Below are 17,369 nucleotides of genomic sequence, written 5' to 3' on the forward strand. Positions count from 1 at the left end.
ATTGGGCACACAGATGGCAAAGTAAAGACACTCTATAAGTATTAGCTAAAAAAAAAAAAAAAAAAAAGGTATTAGCTAAAACAACGATAGGTCAGTTTTAAGAATGTCATCTCCCTGCCCTTGATTTTAAGCACTTTAAGTTTTTCCTCTTTGTATCTTTAAGGACAAAGGTCATATCTTTTTTTTCCCACTTACTAGCTATGACCTTGAGTAAGTTATTATTTTAGCTTTATGAACCTCAATAAAATTAGGCTATGTCAGGGATGTATGTCATGGGGTTGTTGAAAAACATTGAATAACAAAATGAATAAAATGCTAAAAACATCATACACATTCATTTTCTTCGGATGTGTTCGCTTAAGCCGGAATGGTGGTACAAGCCTACAACCCGTGCTGTCAGCAGACTGTGGCAGGAACAGGAACTCAAGCCCCACCTTGGAACTTAGCGAGATCCTGTCTCAAAATAAAATGGCTGGGGATGTAGCTGAGCCATACAGAACCCAAAATTCAATTCCCCGTATCGCAAAAAAAAAAACTGACATCAAGAATGAACACAGAACTAATTGTTTGCCTTCTTACACAACCAGCCGGAAAAAGTAGCACTCAAAGAAACTGGTTCAACTGCAAAATCTGTATTTATCCCTCTGAGATAAATGTCTACTCCCAAAAATATTAGATTTAGGAGAATAGTTTTCTATGTGCTAGGCAAAGAAAACATTATTGCTATAGAATTATACCTTACAAGATAACTGGGCAACATGAATTGTAATACATAAAAAAATAGAGATACTGAATTCTAACTATGGATAGTAAGTTCTACAAAAAAAAACCCTACTGGCATACATATTAAAAACCCATATATAGTACATTTTTATATATTCAAAGAATTTATGTGATTTGTCTTCTACTACAGGTTTTCACATTATAGGACCACAAAGAGTTTCTTTTAGACAAGAAAGTAAAGATAGCAGAAAGACTATGTGAAGGGAGGAAAAATATTATGAAAACATCCCAAGTTTGTCTTTTTTCATTTTAGTTTTCTTCTCTCCCACTAGTTTTACCTGATTATTCCTACTTTTTGGTAAAGAAAGAATTGCAGAAAAGGGAAGAATAGCCTTTTCAATAAATTGTACTGGGACAACTAGACCAATAGCAAAAAAACATAGCGGGACCCCCTCAACTTCATACTGCATATAAAAATTAACTCAAAATGTGTTACAGTTCGAAGTTTAAGCACTGAAGCTATAACAATCTCAGAATAACAAATAGGCATTAATCTGGGGCTGGGGATTTAGCTCAGTGGCAAAAGCTCCTGCCTGGCAAGCGCAAGGTCGTGAGTTCGGTTCCCAGTACCGGAGAAAAACCAAAAAAAAAAAAAAAACAAAAAAAACAAATAGGCATTAATCTTCATGACTTCAGATTGAGTAATGGTTTCTTAGCTCTGATAGAAACAGCATCAGCAGCCAAAGAAAAATAGATAAACTGAACTGCATCAAGTGAATGACTACAGTAAAAAACAGGACCTGAGAGGTAGCTGGGAAGTACAGTGCTTGCCTAGCACACTCAGGCTCTGGATCCTATCCCTAGAACTCCCTTTAAAAAAAAAACAACAAAAAGAAACACAATCCCAAGTGTCACAAGTATTGGCAAGGAAGAACCTTTATACACCACCAATGAAAACAGACTGTAAAATGATGCGGCTACTTTAGAAAAAACTTCAACAGTTCTTCAAAAAGTTAACATAGGGCTAGGGATATGTGTAGTTCAGTGGTAGAGCACAGGAATAATGTACCCAAAGTCCCTGGGTTCAATTTCTAGCACTATGCAAAAAAAAAAAAAAAAAGTTATCATATGACCCCGCCAGTTCATTCATCCTGGGAATATGCCCAAGAGAAATGAAAACATATGTTCATGCAAAAGTTCATACCCACATAGCCACAACAGCATTATTCAAAGAGTAAAAACCACCATCAACTGAGGAATATGTTAACAAAATATGGTATATCAACGCACTGGAATATCATTCAAATATAAAAAGGAATATGGTACTAATAGATGTTATGACATGGATAAACCTGAAAACATTATGCTAAGTGAAAGAAGCAAGACACAAATGGCCCTATGTTGTATGATTCATTCTACTGAAAAGTCCAGAATGGACAACTTCACAGACAAAAAAACAGACTGTCACCAGAATTGGGGGAGGAAGAAATAGGGAGCTGACTGCTACTAGGTAAAAAGTTTCTTTTGGAGGTAATGAAAATGCTTTGTTTGTTTGTTTGTTTGTTTTTGGTTTTTCTCTGGTACTGGGAACTGAACTCACGACCTTGCGTTTGCCAGGCAGGCGCTTTGCCACTGAGCTAAATCCCCAGCCCCATGAAAATGCTTTGTAATCAGTTGACACTAAGAGCAGCACAACTTTGTCAACAAACTAAATTACTGAATTATATATTTGAAAAGGGTAATGTTATGGTATAATTAATTACTCACCTAACGAACAAAAAAATGGCAGAAGAATAAAACAACAGCACAACTAAGGAATGAAGCAGGTGTTGCTTTACTCCAGTACCTTTACTATGTTCCAAATCTACCCTGATTGCTAGGAACCCAAAGATGAGTAAAATAACCAACACTCTCTTCAGGGTCCTTCTCTTTAGCGTACAAATACTTATAACCTACTTGTCATGAGTAGAGAAGCTTTGAAAAGCAACAAGTGTAAGCTACAGATGATCCAAGAGAATGCAGATGTTTACATTATAAACCTTTCCCTAACCTACAGGCTTTTTTTAACCTTTCACCAAATATAGCAGAGGAGAGAGATATGCTCTTACTAGTGGTTGAAATAACTCACTGTTCCCAATGCTAACAATAACATTTTCCAAAAGATTACTTAATAATTTCCTTGTGGTACTAAGGATCAAACCCAGAGCCTTGCCCATGTTACCCAAGTACTATCACTGAGCTATACATCCAGTCACAAAATGTTTTACAAATAATGTTCTTGATAACTGTTTCTTAATCATAACACTTCTTGATCATATCACTTTGAATATATTCTTTCTCAAAGACTCTTGAATTCTTTCTTTTAGAGAGTTGAAAACCTTATAATAAATATTAATGTCCTAAAAGAAAATGTTTGAAAAATTATTACTATAATCACAGTAAAACTCATTTCTGACAACTAAAAAGAAAGTTTTCTAATAAACCAAATGTTTTGGGTTTTAATCCCAAATTTTTACTGTTCAGGGAAAACCTAATTCCTTGTCAGCTATACTTGCATAAAATAACTAACGAAACTCAAAATAACATCCAGGCAGTAAACTGGGTACAGCAGTACTTAAATTGTTTCTTATAATAATTATTCACATTAAATTTCCAAAACACAAAAATTAAAATCTGCATTATTATTACCTTATCTTTGGCCTCAGGCAGTGTGGTTTCTCTAGGTTCTAAAAATGGTATTTCTCGAAAAGGTGGAACACATCTGACTATCTCTGGTACATAGGGTGTATGAAACAATGGTGGCATTGAGTATCTTCGTTCACCTGATAAAGGCACTATCTGGTTAACTACAGCTGGCTCTTGGTGGGGTGAATGGAATCGTTGCCGTTTACCGTCAAGAGGCAGGTTTTTTTCATCACTTAATCTCCTGAAAACAAACAATAGACCTTAGTGATTAAAAACACAATTTTCTGGAAGCAGAAAATAATTAAAAATACGCAAACATCCTGTTAATAATGCAAATAATTAAAACGAAAATAATTAAAAATACGCAAACATCCTGCTAATGTATGACTTTCAATAAGACCACATTATTAGCACATATTCAGATTAAAAATATTCATTTCAACCCAAGAAATGTCTTTCAAAACCTTTAAAGAATGAGTAATAATAATTGCTATGGTCTGTGTTTAGCTGTCCCCGCAAAGCCTCATGCAGTTTTAGATGGGGCTTTTCAGAGGTGGCTGAACCTAGAGTGTGTGATTCATTCGTGGTACAACACTGGGAAGAAGGATGCTAGGATTAAAAGTGGGTGATTGCTACATCAGTCTACTGATTGGATTAGCACCACCCTAATCCCAGTAGACTAGATACTATATAAGGACAGAAAGATATCTGTCTCCTTTTTGTTCTTATTGCTTTTGCTGTCTTCCACCACTATAAACTGCTGACCCTCTGCCATGAGCCACCCTGCTTTGCAGCCAGGCTATTATGGACTGAAACCTCTACAAACTCAGCTAAATAAACATTTCCCCTTTTAAGGGGTGTCCGGTATTTTGCCTCAGCAATAAAAGAAAAGTAATTAAGACAATAATGCACACAGAAATAAAACTATATGTATATATCAGGGCTAGCCTCCTGCATTTGAACTAACCCAATGTTTCATCACAGCAGAATTTTATGGATAAAATTCTATATACAGGATCACTAGGATCCAAAGGTCTAAGACCTAACATAGGAAAAGTAAGACTGAGTTGAAACTGAGTGTGGCGGTGTATGCCTGTAATTCCAGCTACTCAGGATAGGAAGATGGTAGGTTTGAGGACAGCCTCAGAAACTTAGTGAGACTACGTAAATGGGGGGAAAAGAGGATACAGCACAGTGCGAGTCCTTAGGTACAATCCCCCAAATCACACACATACACACAAAAAGATGGAGTTGTACCGTATATAACAATGGGTTTTTTGACTATGTCTGCCTGTTCAGTGGGAAAGACCAAATTAAAAAACAATAAAAGCTATAAAAAAAACTAAATAAATAAATTAAAAGCTATAAAGATATTAAACAACTGAAAACATCTGAAAATAAACTACTTCAGACATAGTAACAGTACTGTACTAATATAAATTTCTTGGGCATGATCAATGTATTTTGTTATGTGAAAGAATATTCTTGTTTTTAGGAAGGAAAAGCTAACATGTTTTGGGGTAAAGTAAAATGATAACTTTCATATGACTCAGAAAAAAAAATTAGAAGAAAAACAAGCAGAAAAAAGCAAATGTAAAGCCAGGGATGGGCATGCATGCCTGTAATTTCAGCACTTGGGAGGCTGAGACAGGAAGATCAAGAGTTTGAAGCTGAACTGGGCTACAAAGGGAGCTCCTTTCTAAAAAATTTAAAGCGAAAAAGCAAGGAGAAAGCAAATGTAACAAAACTTTTAACAAAACTAAAAAAGGCATACAGATGCTCATTCACTATTCTTTAAATGTTTCTGCAAGTTTGAAATTTTCAAATTAAAAAGCCAAGAAAATAATTAGGGCTGAGGATGTAGCTCAGTGAAAGAGTACTTGTCAAGAAAGCAAGCAGCCCTATGTTCAATGCACAGCACTGTGAGAAAGGAAGAACAAAAATAAAGAACAGAATAAACTTCACTAGGGCAAAATCCCAAGGTTCAGTATCTCAGAATATGACTATCTTTAGAAATAAGGCCTGTAAAGAAGTAATTAAGTTAAAATGGGATCCTTAGGAGTGACCCTAACCCAGGACAATTGGTGTCCTCAGAAGAGGAGATGAAGTCATGCATGACAGGACACACCTCTACCGTCAGCATTCTGGGAGGCTGAAACAGGATAGAAAATTCAAGCCCATTCTGGCAACTTGGTCAAGACCCTGTCTCAAAATTAAACAGGGTTGGAAATATAGTTCAGTGAAAAGACCTTGGATTCAATTTGCAGTACCACAAAAAAGAAAAAAAAAAAGATTAGGACACAGAAAACAAAGATGTGAGTATATAAGGTCAGAGTAAGAAGATGATCAGTCAGTGGGATGGGGAAGGGTATGTGAAACAAATGAGGATGTGTTATGTACATTACCAACTCCCCACGATGAAGGTAATCATCAACTGTAAACATGTACTAATAAAAATAATTTTTTTTTTTAAATGGTCACCTATAAGCCAAGGAAAGAGACTAGAAAAGAAACTAACTTTGCTGACACCATGATCTGGACTTCTAGCACCCAGAATTGTGACCAAAAAAAATCTGTTGTTTCAGACACCTAGTATCAGTCTGTAGCACTTTGTCATGGCAACCACAGAAAATAAAACAGAAGGTGATATGATTTGCTAAAAATCTCAATTAAAAAATAGTTATCTGAAGAACGTTTCATTCCATCTATAATGTATAATGGAAGGAATAACTCAATAAAAGAATCTCTAAAATTTTTTAAACACAAAAAAATTTTTGTTCTGTTACTGATCTGAACACACAAGTCCTAACGAATCAATAGAATACAGTATCCACAAAATTTTACACAAGGTAAGTTGTTAAACAGTTCTCAGAGCCCCAAAATCTTCTTTTAAAATAATTGAAAAGTACTTACTTCCTTCCTCGAAATATCGGGGATGTTGAGGTCTGAATTGGACTGACATTTCCATACGTTAATTGCTGTAATGACACAGCTCTAGACAAGCTATCAAAAACAAAGAAAAAAAAGTAATAATACATATATTTTTCCCTAAGAACAAACTTCAGAAAAACTAAGTACTTCTCTGATCAAGAAAAAATGAGAAGCAATAACATTTTCCCTATCATCAAATGTTTCATACAAAAAAGTTTTATGTTAAAAAGAAAATGAAAAAGGGCCCAAACAACACTATACTTACTCTGCATTCTGGAAGTTGAACTGTGCATCTACAAGCTGCTGGGGTGAATAAAAAGTTGGTGATAGGGCAAAGAAGTTATTATGTTGTTGATGGTGGGGAGTGAAGGGCGGGCGACCCAAAATTGAGTTCGGGAACATGCTCTTGCTCACTGGAAGTGCACATGTATGTCTTACACCTACAACAATTTAAAAAGATAAAACTGTATTACTGTATCTTCAAGATACTGTACTAAACTCTTTGAAAATTATCTGCTATATAAAAAATTAATTATAAAGTTACTAATTCATTTACAGTTATTTTTAAAAGTTGAAATATGTGGTACATGCCTATAATCACAGCATTCTGGAAGGCTATACTAGGAGGATTTCAACTTCAAACCCAGCCTAGACAATTGAGTAGATTTGTAGCAGTCTCAAAAACAATTTTAAAGGTCTAGGGTATAGCTCACCACTAAGACCTGCATTCAATCCCCAGTACTGCAAAAGAAAAAAATATGTATTTGCAATTCTACTGTTGGTAACAAAAAATAATACATTTTAAATCTACATTAACCATACTATTCAACTAATATCAAAACATACACATTTCTAAATTTCTGATGAATCAGTTGTAATGTTTACCAAATGTATCCATGATTCTTCTTAAATTTTTTTTTTAAATTTTTGTTTGTTTGTTTGTTTGTTTGTTTTCCGGTACCAGGAATCGAACTCACGACCTTGCACTTGCCAGACAGGTGCTGTGCCGCTGAGCTAAATCCCCAACCCCACTGATTCTTTTTTAAAATCAAATTATCAAACATTACCAAATTTAAAAATCAAATATTACCATATACTCTAATAAAAATCACTAGAGACTAGAGAGATATTTAATGAAACCCTATAGTTTTGACATTTATTCTCAATTTAATACATAAAAGTTTCAGCCATGATATGACAACCAGATTCCTAGGATTTGGATCTTACCTGTCTGATGAAACAAGGGAGGAAATCTGTATCACCTAAAAATTTATTTAAAAAAATTTTTTTTGGTTTTTCTGAAGCAGGGTCTCAGTATGTAATGCACGATGGGCTTGAACTCACTTATATAGCCCAGTTTGGCCTCAAACTCACAATCCTCCTGCCTCAGCCTGCCAAGTGCTGGGATTACACGTGTGTGCCACTTGCAAAAATTTATAAAATTAAAGATTCTTCTCAAAGTCCACATAGTTTATATAGAGGACTTAGAATGTAACGGCACATTCCTGTAACCTAGTATCTGGCAGGCTAAGGCACAAGGATCACAAATTCAAGCCCAGCCTGGCCAATTTAGCAACTTATCAAGACCCGGTCTCAAAATTAAAACTGAGAAAAGAGCCAGGTATACAATACCATACAAAGGCCTTAGGTTCAACCCTCAGTATCGAAAGAAAAAAAAAAAATTTTTTTTCAATAAAAGGGATGTATGATGGGCATGGTAACACATACCTGTAATCCAGGTACTCGAGAGGCTAAGGCAGGAAGATTGCCAAGTTCTAGGCAAGCCTGAGCAATTGAGCAAGACTCTGTCTCAAAAATTAAAAAGGACTAGGGTGTAGCTCCATGGTAAAACATCTGGTTAGCATGCACTGAGCTCTGGGTTCAATCACAAGGGGGGCAAGGGGATTCAACAAGAATAATTTAAAAACTAAGCAAAAATGGGACCTCCTGGTCACATTCTTAAAGCAAAGAATTAGAAAACTCTTTTCTGAATAAAATTAGAAACTATCCATAAAGTAACAACTGCAGGTCCATCAGAAATCAAGCCAGCTACCTGATCAACCTGCAGTGAAGCCTACTGTAGTTGAGAGTTTCTACCCATACCCACAGTAGCTGGCTTTATTTTCAAACATTAGACTTCTAATAGCTCTCACTTACACATCCATGGACATCATCAGAAAGTGGGGAAAGGTCTGCAAATAAACACAATGTTAAATGAACAGTCCAAAAAAATGACTAGTGAACAAAACTGAAAGCAAAAGTAACCAGTAGGAAGAAAAAAAAAAAACATAAAAAGATAATGTTGAAGAAATTTATTAAGAAAAAAAAGGAAATTTATTAGAAAGATCAAAAAGGAAAAACTGGTAGGGTAGGAGGGAGGTACATAAACAGAGAAAATAAGAATACAGAAGCAAACAATGTGGCCCAACTTCCAGCATTATACCAAAGGTCCAGAAAGAACAGAGTAATACAAAGAAAATTACCAAACAAATAGAACAAGAAAATGTCCAAGACTAAAAGACACAAATCCCTAGATTGAAAAGACTCAATGACTACAAAGCATGGTAAAAAAAAAAATTTTATCAAGAAACTGTATATTGAAATTTCAAAATATGGGGAGAGTGGGCTCATAAAATAATCTAAAGGAAGAAAACATTAAAAAATTGGGAATCAAAACATCTTTGGGAACCCCGTGAGGTGGTATACGCCTGTAATCCCAGCATTCAGGAGGCTGATGCAGGAGGACTGCTGCAAGTTCAAGGCCAACCTGGGACACAAAGTGAGTTCAGAGCTACCCTGAACTACACAGTAAGACCCTGTCTCAAAAAAAAAAAAGCTTTGGGTTTCCTAATAGCAATAGTAGAAAACACAAAAAATGGACTAACGCCTTCAAAGCTCTGAAGAAAATGCTCTCAAGTTTTACTTCTATCCCCTACTATACTATCAATGTAAGAAAAATGAAGTCCTATGTAGGACAGACATAAAGAAAATTCCTAGCAAGATCGTAAGGAGAAGGTAACAGCTCAAAATTAGAGACAAAGTTTCAAAAAGATAATCTAATCTGGCCTGGTGGTGGACACTTGTAAACCCAGCACTCTGGGAGGCCAAGGTAGAAGGCTCACAAGTTCAAGTCCAGATTGGGCAACTTGGTGACTTAGTGAGACGCTGTCTCAAGATAAGTAAATAAATAAAAGGGCTGGGGATGCAACTCAGTGCAGAGGTCTTGGATTTAATCCCAGTGCTAAAAAATAAAAAAAATAAAACAACAACAAAACTTATTCAATAGGATCCTACAACTCCAAAGAGTCACCCAATCTCCTGAGCAGGGAGATTGATGGACCCCAGAGGACAGGAATCAGTGTACCAGTATACACTGTGCTAAAAGGAAGGTCACTAATGAGGGAAGTCATATGGTCTAACAAAGACCATGACCCATCCTGGCAGATGACACAACTGATAGAGGAGAAACTGAAAGAACTAAGAGGCTCTGCCTATGGCCCCAAAAGTAATGCCTGAGAAGCCTAAACTGACTATATGTATGGGGGGGGGTGGTTAATTTTGATTAACACAGGTCTCACTTTGACTTGGTCTTAAATACCCAGAGGGAAAGCATAACCAAAATTATGAAGACTAATAGTAAGTCAAAAGCTTGGTTAAATAAAAAAGAGGCAATTTAGCCAACTAGCATCCCATTTGGTGGGAACAAAAATTAATACTTGTGATAGGTGGATCACTCCCACACAAAGGAGATACTAACTTGTGTTAAGATATACTAACTTGTTTGCTACTAATGGGTGGGCAAAAGATGGGATAAGACTGCTAGCAGCAAATGGTACCCTGTGACTCTGTACACCCTATGGCCTTGGTTGCCTCCAAGGTGGACAGGAAGATGTACTTAGGTCACCCATGGGTCCAAGGGCACTGGGTTAAAACCACAGACTAACCAGCCAGCTTCCCAGTCTTGAGATATCAATGGAATAGATCAATTTTCCACTGGTATGATTATCTGGCTACTATCTTTATTCCCCAAATAGGACTCGCGGATGTAATGTAGCACACTGAATCACTTAGTAACTATACACGAAGAGAGTATTTCATTATTAAATTCAGAAGTAAAACTGATAAGAAAAGCCGCTCTACAAAATCAAATGGCCCTAGATCGGTGAGCCTTTTAGAAATGAGTGCGCAAACTGCAACCCAAAACCCAAAATGCGAACACTGCAGTTAAACCTGAATACTAAGGTTTTAGTTCAGTTTACAAAAAACTCATATCTTTTGTCTTAAAAGAAAAACAAGTAACACATGTACCACAGTGAGACAGGCAATTAGGAAGTGGCAAAGCTGGCTGGGGAAACAGGCATGACCTGTTAATTCCACGATCCTGGAACACACAGCCAGAACAGTTCCCAAAGCCCTGCACATGGACTTCTCATGAGAACTCACACAGGTTTTCAATAGGATGGCCTAGATCTGGTGTCAGCCTGTAGTGTGGGATCCCAGCACAGCCCCTCAGGACCTATACGTAAAAGTTTGTAGAAATCTGGGTTTCTTCCAGATCTGGATGGCATAAAAAGACACAGATACCATAAAGAGCTCGCTATCACTGTTACGGCTTTCCTCACAATGACCCGCCCTGTGTCCTCCAGGAAAACTTTCATCTTGTTTTTTCCTCTTTTACTCAGTCCAAGCTTGCTCTGCAGAGCCAGTTTCTTCCCTACTCTTTACTTTCACTTTTTCAAATAAACTTTTGTCACCATTCTTTTGCTCATTCCATTCAATTCTTTACTAAAGACAAGAAGAACCTGGAATCCAACACCAGAAGTAGATACAAGTAACGTTTACTTGACCAGTCACTTTTAGAAAAGGACTTCCTGGCAACAATAGATTCACCACCACTGCCCTAGATATTCTAATAACAGCACAAAATGAAACTTGTGCCATTATAAAAACATAATGTTGTGCGTTTATTCCTGACAACTCTGCAAATGTGTCCTCTGCATTACATGATCTATGTTCACAAACCAGTGCAATATCAGACTCTAGAATGATTGGCTGGCATCCTGGTTCCCTGCAACAACCTGGAGGGAGAAAGTCCTCGTTTTTGTGGCTAGGACACCACACTTCGCTGGGAACACTCTTTTCTGTTACATGGTTCATTGTTGTTGTGGGCAATTGTCTTGTGTGTTCTTACCTTCTAGTTCAGACTATGAAAAGATGATGATTCTTCAAAAAATGGAACCCAATATTTCTGTCTCCTTTAGATCAGTCAAGATCAGACTTTTGGTCCCTGGTAGGCAGGATCAATGCTCCTTCCTCAGCGTGAAGTAGTTACTGAAGGAAGACCATCTGCCTATACTGCATTTCTTAAGGAAAAGGGACTGAATGGGGGTGTGGGGGGATGAGGTAGGATAAAATAAAACTAGGTAAAAAGGACACAAGAAAAACTAAGATTTTTAAAATTATACTTTTTGCCAGGCATGGTGGTACACACCTATAATCCCAGCACTCAGGAGTCTGAGGCAAGAGGATCACTGCAAGTTCAAGGCCAGCCTGAACAACACTGCAAGACCCTATCTCAAAAAAAAAAAAAAAAAAAAAAAAAAGTACTTTTAAGAAAAACTGCACAGACACAGGCCTAGGAAACTCCCTTTCAGAGACAAAGCGGCTGCCATTCCCTCTTTACTTCCAAATGGTGCTCTTTCACCCACGAAAAGACAGTCACCCTTTTGGGATTTCCCATATGAGCAGACCATTATCTCTCTATGGGTGGGCCATTCTCTCTTACCCACTAGACAAGACTAAGATTATAGATTATTAAATCCCACAGACTCCAATCATGCCAAACACACAAAAGATTCTTAGTTCCCAACTATATCGTGCCTCTTTTCTCTGAGTACCCACACTCCACTCCTGTGTGCGTCCTATATCTCTATCTGTAATAAACCTTCTGATGTCTCTTTAAAATTGTGTGTGTGTGTATATAGGCAGTTGGTTAAAAATATACTACTAAAAAAGAACTCTAATGATAATATTAAAAAGGAAATATGATCACAGACACATATTTGGTTCTTATAGCCATTAAACATTTAAACAAAAGTGGTAATATTAAAATATTAAAAGTGTATAATAATTATAACTGCACATACAGTACTATATTTACTTATATATCACTTATAGATTTATATGATTCTACATGACTTTTTTGCATACATATATATGTGGAGGATTAGATAAGATACAAAAAGCACTAAGCTTTCATTTTCAGTAAATGTAAATCAAAAGAATGAGCTATAGAAGCTTTTTTTTTTTAACAGAAAAAAGCAAAACCTAACCAGCTATAGGACTTGAAGGGACTGTACTTCTGGGAATGGAGACTGGACGGATTTGAAAAATTGGAAGAGTCAACAGAAGAGAAAACAAAAGATCTGGAAGAAACTAAGAAATCACTCATATAGGCTTTTCTTTTTTTTTTTTTCTCTATTCTAAAAGATTAAAATGCTCCAGAATGGTCACAGATAGGCTAGGAAACTTGTGGTCATCATCAATCTTGTCCAAAATGCTTGGCTCTCGGGGCTGGGGATTTAGCTCAGCGGCAAAGTGCCTGCCTGGCAAGCGCAAGGTCGTGAGTTCAGTTCCCAGTACCAGAGAAAAACAAACAAAAAAAAAAAAACAAAAAAAAAATGCTTGGTTCTCTAATTTTTCAAAAACTTATTTAGTGGTACCAGGTATTTAACCTAAGGGCTTCACATTGAGCATATTTCCACTCCTTTTTTATTGTGAGACAGGGTCTCACTAAATAAATTGCCCAGATTGGGTTCAAACTCATAATCCTGCCTCAGTCTCCCAGGAATTACAGCTGGGTTTACAAGCATGCACCACCATACCTAGATCTGACTGTCTAATGTGGGTCAAAAAAAAATATTGTGTCTAGAAAACAAAGAGTTTGTCAACTTTTTTCAGCCAGCCCTTATTTCTTCTTACAGGAGATGGATAGATGGATGGATAGATGGAAGGGAGGGAGGGAGGGAGAGAGGGAAGGAGGGAGGGAAGGAAGAAGGAAGGAGGGAAGGAAGAACAGGGGAGGGGAGGGGAAGGGAGGAAAAAAGGAAAAAAGGAAGGAGAAAACTAGCATAGCATATGCTAACCTGTAGCCCCTGAAGTTCACTGATAAAAGAGGAAGTGGACACATATCTTGAACTAAAAAGCACTCTAGGGAATGCTTTATTAAAAGCACATTCAATAATCATGGATTGCAGTCAAAACAGACAACTAACTCTGTGTTCTATCCTTTGCCCAGGAGTAAAGCTTGATTATTTACTCTGCTTCCCTGATCTAACTTTCCATAAAATATAATCCCTATTCCATAGAATTTAGGAGAAAATTACATTACACATGATTCACTATAATGAATACTACTTGAAATCTCACCTTGTTAGAATGTAGATACTTTAGATCTAACCAAAGAAGGGCATTTCTATTCAGAAAAACTAGAATTAAAATGTTCTATCTGGGGTTTTACTTAAATCAGTTCACAATTTAAACCTAGATTGTTCTATTAATACCTGTAAATCCTATGTTTTTCTCTAGACCAGTGATGGAGAACATTTCAAAGCTTTCAATGATAGCACATAGCCTGCTGAGGCATGTGTCCCATAAGTTTGCCACCCCTGCTCTAGACCCACATAAGATAGACAGATACATAGATACATACATACATAGATTGAGTCAAACTTGAAGATACAAAATGAGATACTAACCCAGACCTCACCTTATTTCTATCCCATTACATGATCAAATCCAAACATGTCAAGAAATATCTTCAGTCCCTGACAAGAACTAGTGAACAAAGTCAATCACCAAATTATCCCAAGGTTACAGGCTCAGTACAGTCAAAAGCTTACTCTGGGGCAGATATCTAGCTCAGTCTATCCAAAACTCCCAGAGAACGACTGACTTTGGAATCCTTACAAAGTAAAACACCTTTCAAGCTCGCCTCACAAGAATTTTGGTTCTTAAGTCCAGCTCTTAATCAGGTCAGCCTTTAAAGTAGAGAGAATCATCCCTAGGAAATTTAATCAATGGTACTTAATACTCTCCAACACAGGGATACTGTATGACCAGCTAAAGACCAGGAAGTAAACCAAACCTTCATGAATTCCTATTCCTTTTTCTACCACATTTCAACAATAACTTTGATAAAAATAATACCAAAGCAATTAGTCATTATAAACAATAAACAATGTAAGGGATATTTTTAAAACAAAGTAACCTGGCTGCGATCAGTTTAAACCTTTATACACTTTTTTTTTTGGTGGCACTGGGGATTGAACCCAGGGCCATCACACAGAGCAACATCACCAGCCCTTTTTTGTTTTTTATTTTGAGACAGGGTCTCACAAAGTCACTAAATTGCCCAGGCTGGGCTTTTGATTTGCAATCCTCCCTCTAGCCTCCCAGAGTGCTGGGATTACAGATGTGTGCCACCACACTGGGCTTCTTTATATTCTTAATGAAAAGCTTATTCACTAAGTATAGATGATCTATATAAAATATTATTCCACATTACCTGTGGTAGGTATGATAAATTTTATGATAAACTGCAGAGATTCGCAGTATCCTACTTTTCTTACTTTAAAAACTAAGTTTTATCTGCACTTCTAACTATAAAATGGTAAAATTTGAGCTGTTTTTAAAACCATTGTGCTAGTTCTTGCTGTAAAGTGAGAACCTTGAAGATTGCTTCTGAAAATATTGTTTCCTCAGTAAGTTTGACTCAATGGGAAATTATACAGGTTTATTTATAAATGATCATCTGTGGGACAAGACTGTAAGTTTACACAGTATTTCCTAGTGACATAGTATTTTACCCTGAAATTTACACTCTGGTATTTGTCCTAGACTTCACCTCCCCAACAAATTACAGAACACTCAAGGTTACACAATTCCTTCATCAGGATTCCCTGAAAAGTAGAATCTAATATAATATATGCAACTGTACTGGCTAAAGCAAGTCATCTGTCCACTTTGCCCAAAATACTTTGATCCCCTAAACCCACTTTTCCCTCCACAACACAAAAAGTCCAATTCCTAAACCTGTTCATCCACTGTTAAAGCCATCTCCAGGTTCTGGTCAGGACATTCCTTTTTATTAAGAATCAAATTCCATCCAAGTGTTAAAAAAGGATCTAGTCACCGGCTGCCAAATACACATTTCTTAAATGACTGACAAATGACCTGTTTCACATGAAGTCTCTGTGTCACAGGGCATTTCTAGAGCAGACATAATTTGGAGCTATCCACATCAACAAAGTCGTATTACAATTATTGGGTACTAATCAATACTTAAGTCACAGCCTATGATCGTTAATCATATTAAAATCTTCTGTGCCATACAGAACCCTAATACTTGCACGCTGTCTGCCATAGAAACACACGGACGTAGATTTAAAATCACACACCGTTAACAAGGTGACAACTTGGCTTAAGTTTTAGTTTCTTTTTGTTTCTTTTTCTCTTCACCCCATTTACACCAATAAATACCACTACTTTAAAGAACTGAAAGTGACAGAAGACAGAGAACGTAAGTAATCCAGGAACTGTGAGGCACACAGCCCCTGCGTCCTTACGGAGCAAGAGCTGCAGACCCCGCCTATGAAGGCTGACCGGGTGAGACTCAGTCCCAACCGGCGCATCTTCCCGTCAAGCGAGGAACTAAGGCGATTCCTGCCTCTTAAACTCTTACAAGTGCCTTTTAAAGTAATTATTCTGGATCTTTACCTTCGTTCTCCGCTGCACTCTGAAACACCACGCACAAGCTCCGAGACGATCTTCCCGCGTCGGTCCCGGCCCGGAGCAGGGCAGGAGGGCGAGGCGGCGGGACAGGACGCGGGGCGGGGAAACCCAAGAGGCCGCGCGAGTCTGCGACGAGGCGGCAGTCCGGGCCGCTCCCGAGAGCCCGCCCGGACCGCCCGGGCAAAGCAAAGCCCTGCTCCGAGAAGCTGACCGCGCGCCCCGCCCTCGCCGGGGCACGGCCGCGCCCTCCGGGAAGGCCAACTCACCCGGGGCGGCGGGCTGCACGGCGCAGCGCCGGGTCGGAACGCGGCCGACCGAGGACGCAGGGGCGGCCCGGGAGGACCAGGCCCGGCTCCGGGTCCGGCTGGCGACCTATGACCCAGCGGGACCAGCGAAGGAGCGACGCGAGAGGGGCGCGCCCGACAAGGTATACAAGCTCTGGGGCTGTGGTGAAAAGAGGAAGACCACAGACTCGCCGAGAAGGCGGTGTAGAAAAATCCGGAAGATCGGCGTGACCCGGATGGGAATACCCGGCAGGAGCGAAGGTCACGCTTCCGGCGGCCGTCGCGCCCCCTCCGGAGCGCTGCTGGAGTGCGCAGGCGCACAACGGCCCCCGTGGCGTGCCACGGGCCTTCCCAAAGTGTCCTTTCAAAGTTAGCGGGGCGGCTCCTCCCTGAGAAAGTTTTCTTCCACCAACTTCCCCGCTCTTCTTCTGTGGATCAGTATTAACTTTTAGCTGTTTTTTCTCTCGAATAACAGAGCTTCTTCGAGATGAACATGCCTTTTTTCTCTTCTGCTGGGGCCCAGCGTCCTTCAGATGATCATAGCCAGAGTTCCCTAACTCAGCAAATACTTTGTGCCAATACTTCTTGAGTAGGTATCCTCGTGTGTGAAAATGCCAAGTTGTTTAGTTTATTGATGTGAATCTGTCGGCAACATACCTTTATTTTTCCTTGTCCTGTCCATGAAAATCTACCCCTATCGTTCCTAAAATCAGTGATTTGTTTCTTTCCCTGGCAAGAGGCTTATGAACTTTATGAGTCTCAAGTTTCAAAGACAACTTTTGCTTTCTTAGATTTACTCAACTTTTCTGTTGTCTAGTTCAGTGATTTTTTGTTTGCTTAGTATTTGTTTTCTTCTGCTTTTAGTTTTTAAGTTTTCTAGTTTCTTAACTCGGAATCGGATCATTGATGGAAGTCTCTTCTTTGGTAATATAAACATTTGGTGGAACAAGTGTC

General features: G+C 38.3%; 1 protein-coding gene across 2 annotated transcripts in view; it reads right to left on the bottom strand.

The window, feature by feature from the left end:
- Positions 1-16,199, bottom strand: part of Papd4 (PAP associated domain containing 4) — a 57,915-nt gene extending 41,716 nt beyond the window's left edge. For both annotated transcript variants that reach the window (XM_005386010.2, XM_005386009.2), the window contains exons 1-4: positions 16,117-16,199; positions 6,605-6,779; positions 6,322-6,411; positions 3,412-3,649 (exon numbers count right to left, since the gene is read on the bottom strand). In XM_005386010.2, the coding sequence (XP_005386067.1) occupies positions 3,412-3,649; positions 6,322-6,411; positions 6,605-6,741 (465 nt within the window). In that variant the 5' untranslated portion in view covers positions 6,742-6,779; positions 16,117-16,199. The remainder of the gene's footprint in view (positions 1-3,411; positions 3,650-6,321; positions 6,412-6,604; positions 6,780-16,116) is intronic.
- Between the last annotated feature and the right edge of the window lie 1,170 nt (positions 16,200-17,369).

The sequence above is a fragment of the Chinchilla lanigera genome, unplaced genomic scaffold (genome assembly GCF_000276665.1).
Source record: "Chinchilla lanigera isolate Chin_1 unplaced genomic scaffold, ChiLan1.0 scaffold00024, whole genome shotgun sequence".
NCBI classification, from domain to species: Eukaryota; Metazoa; Chordata; class Mammalia; order Rodentia; family Chinchillidae; genus Chinchilla; species Chinchilla lanigera.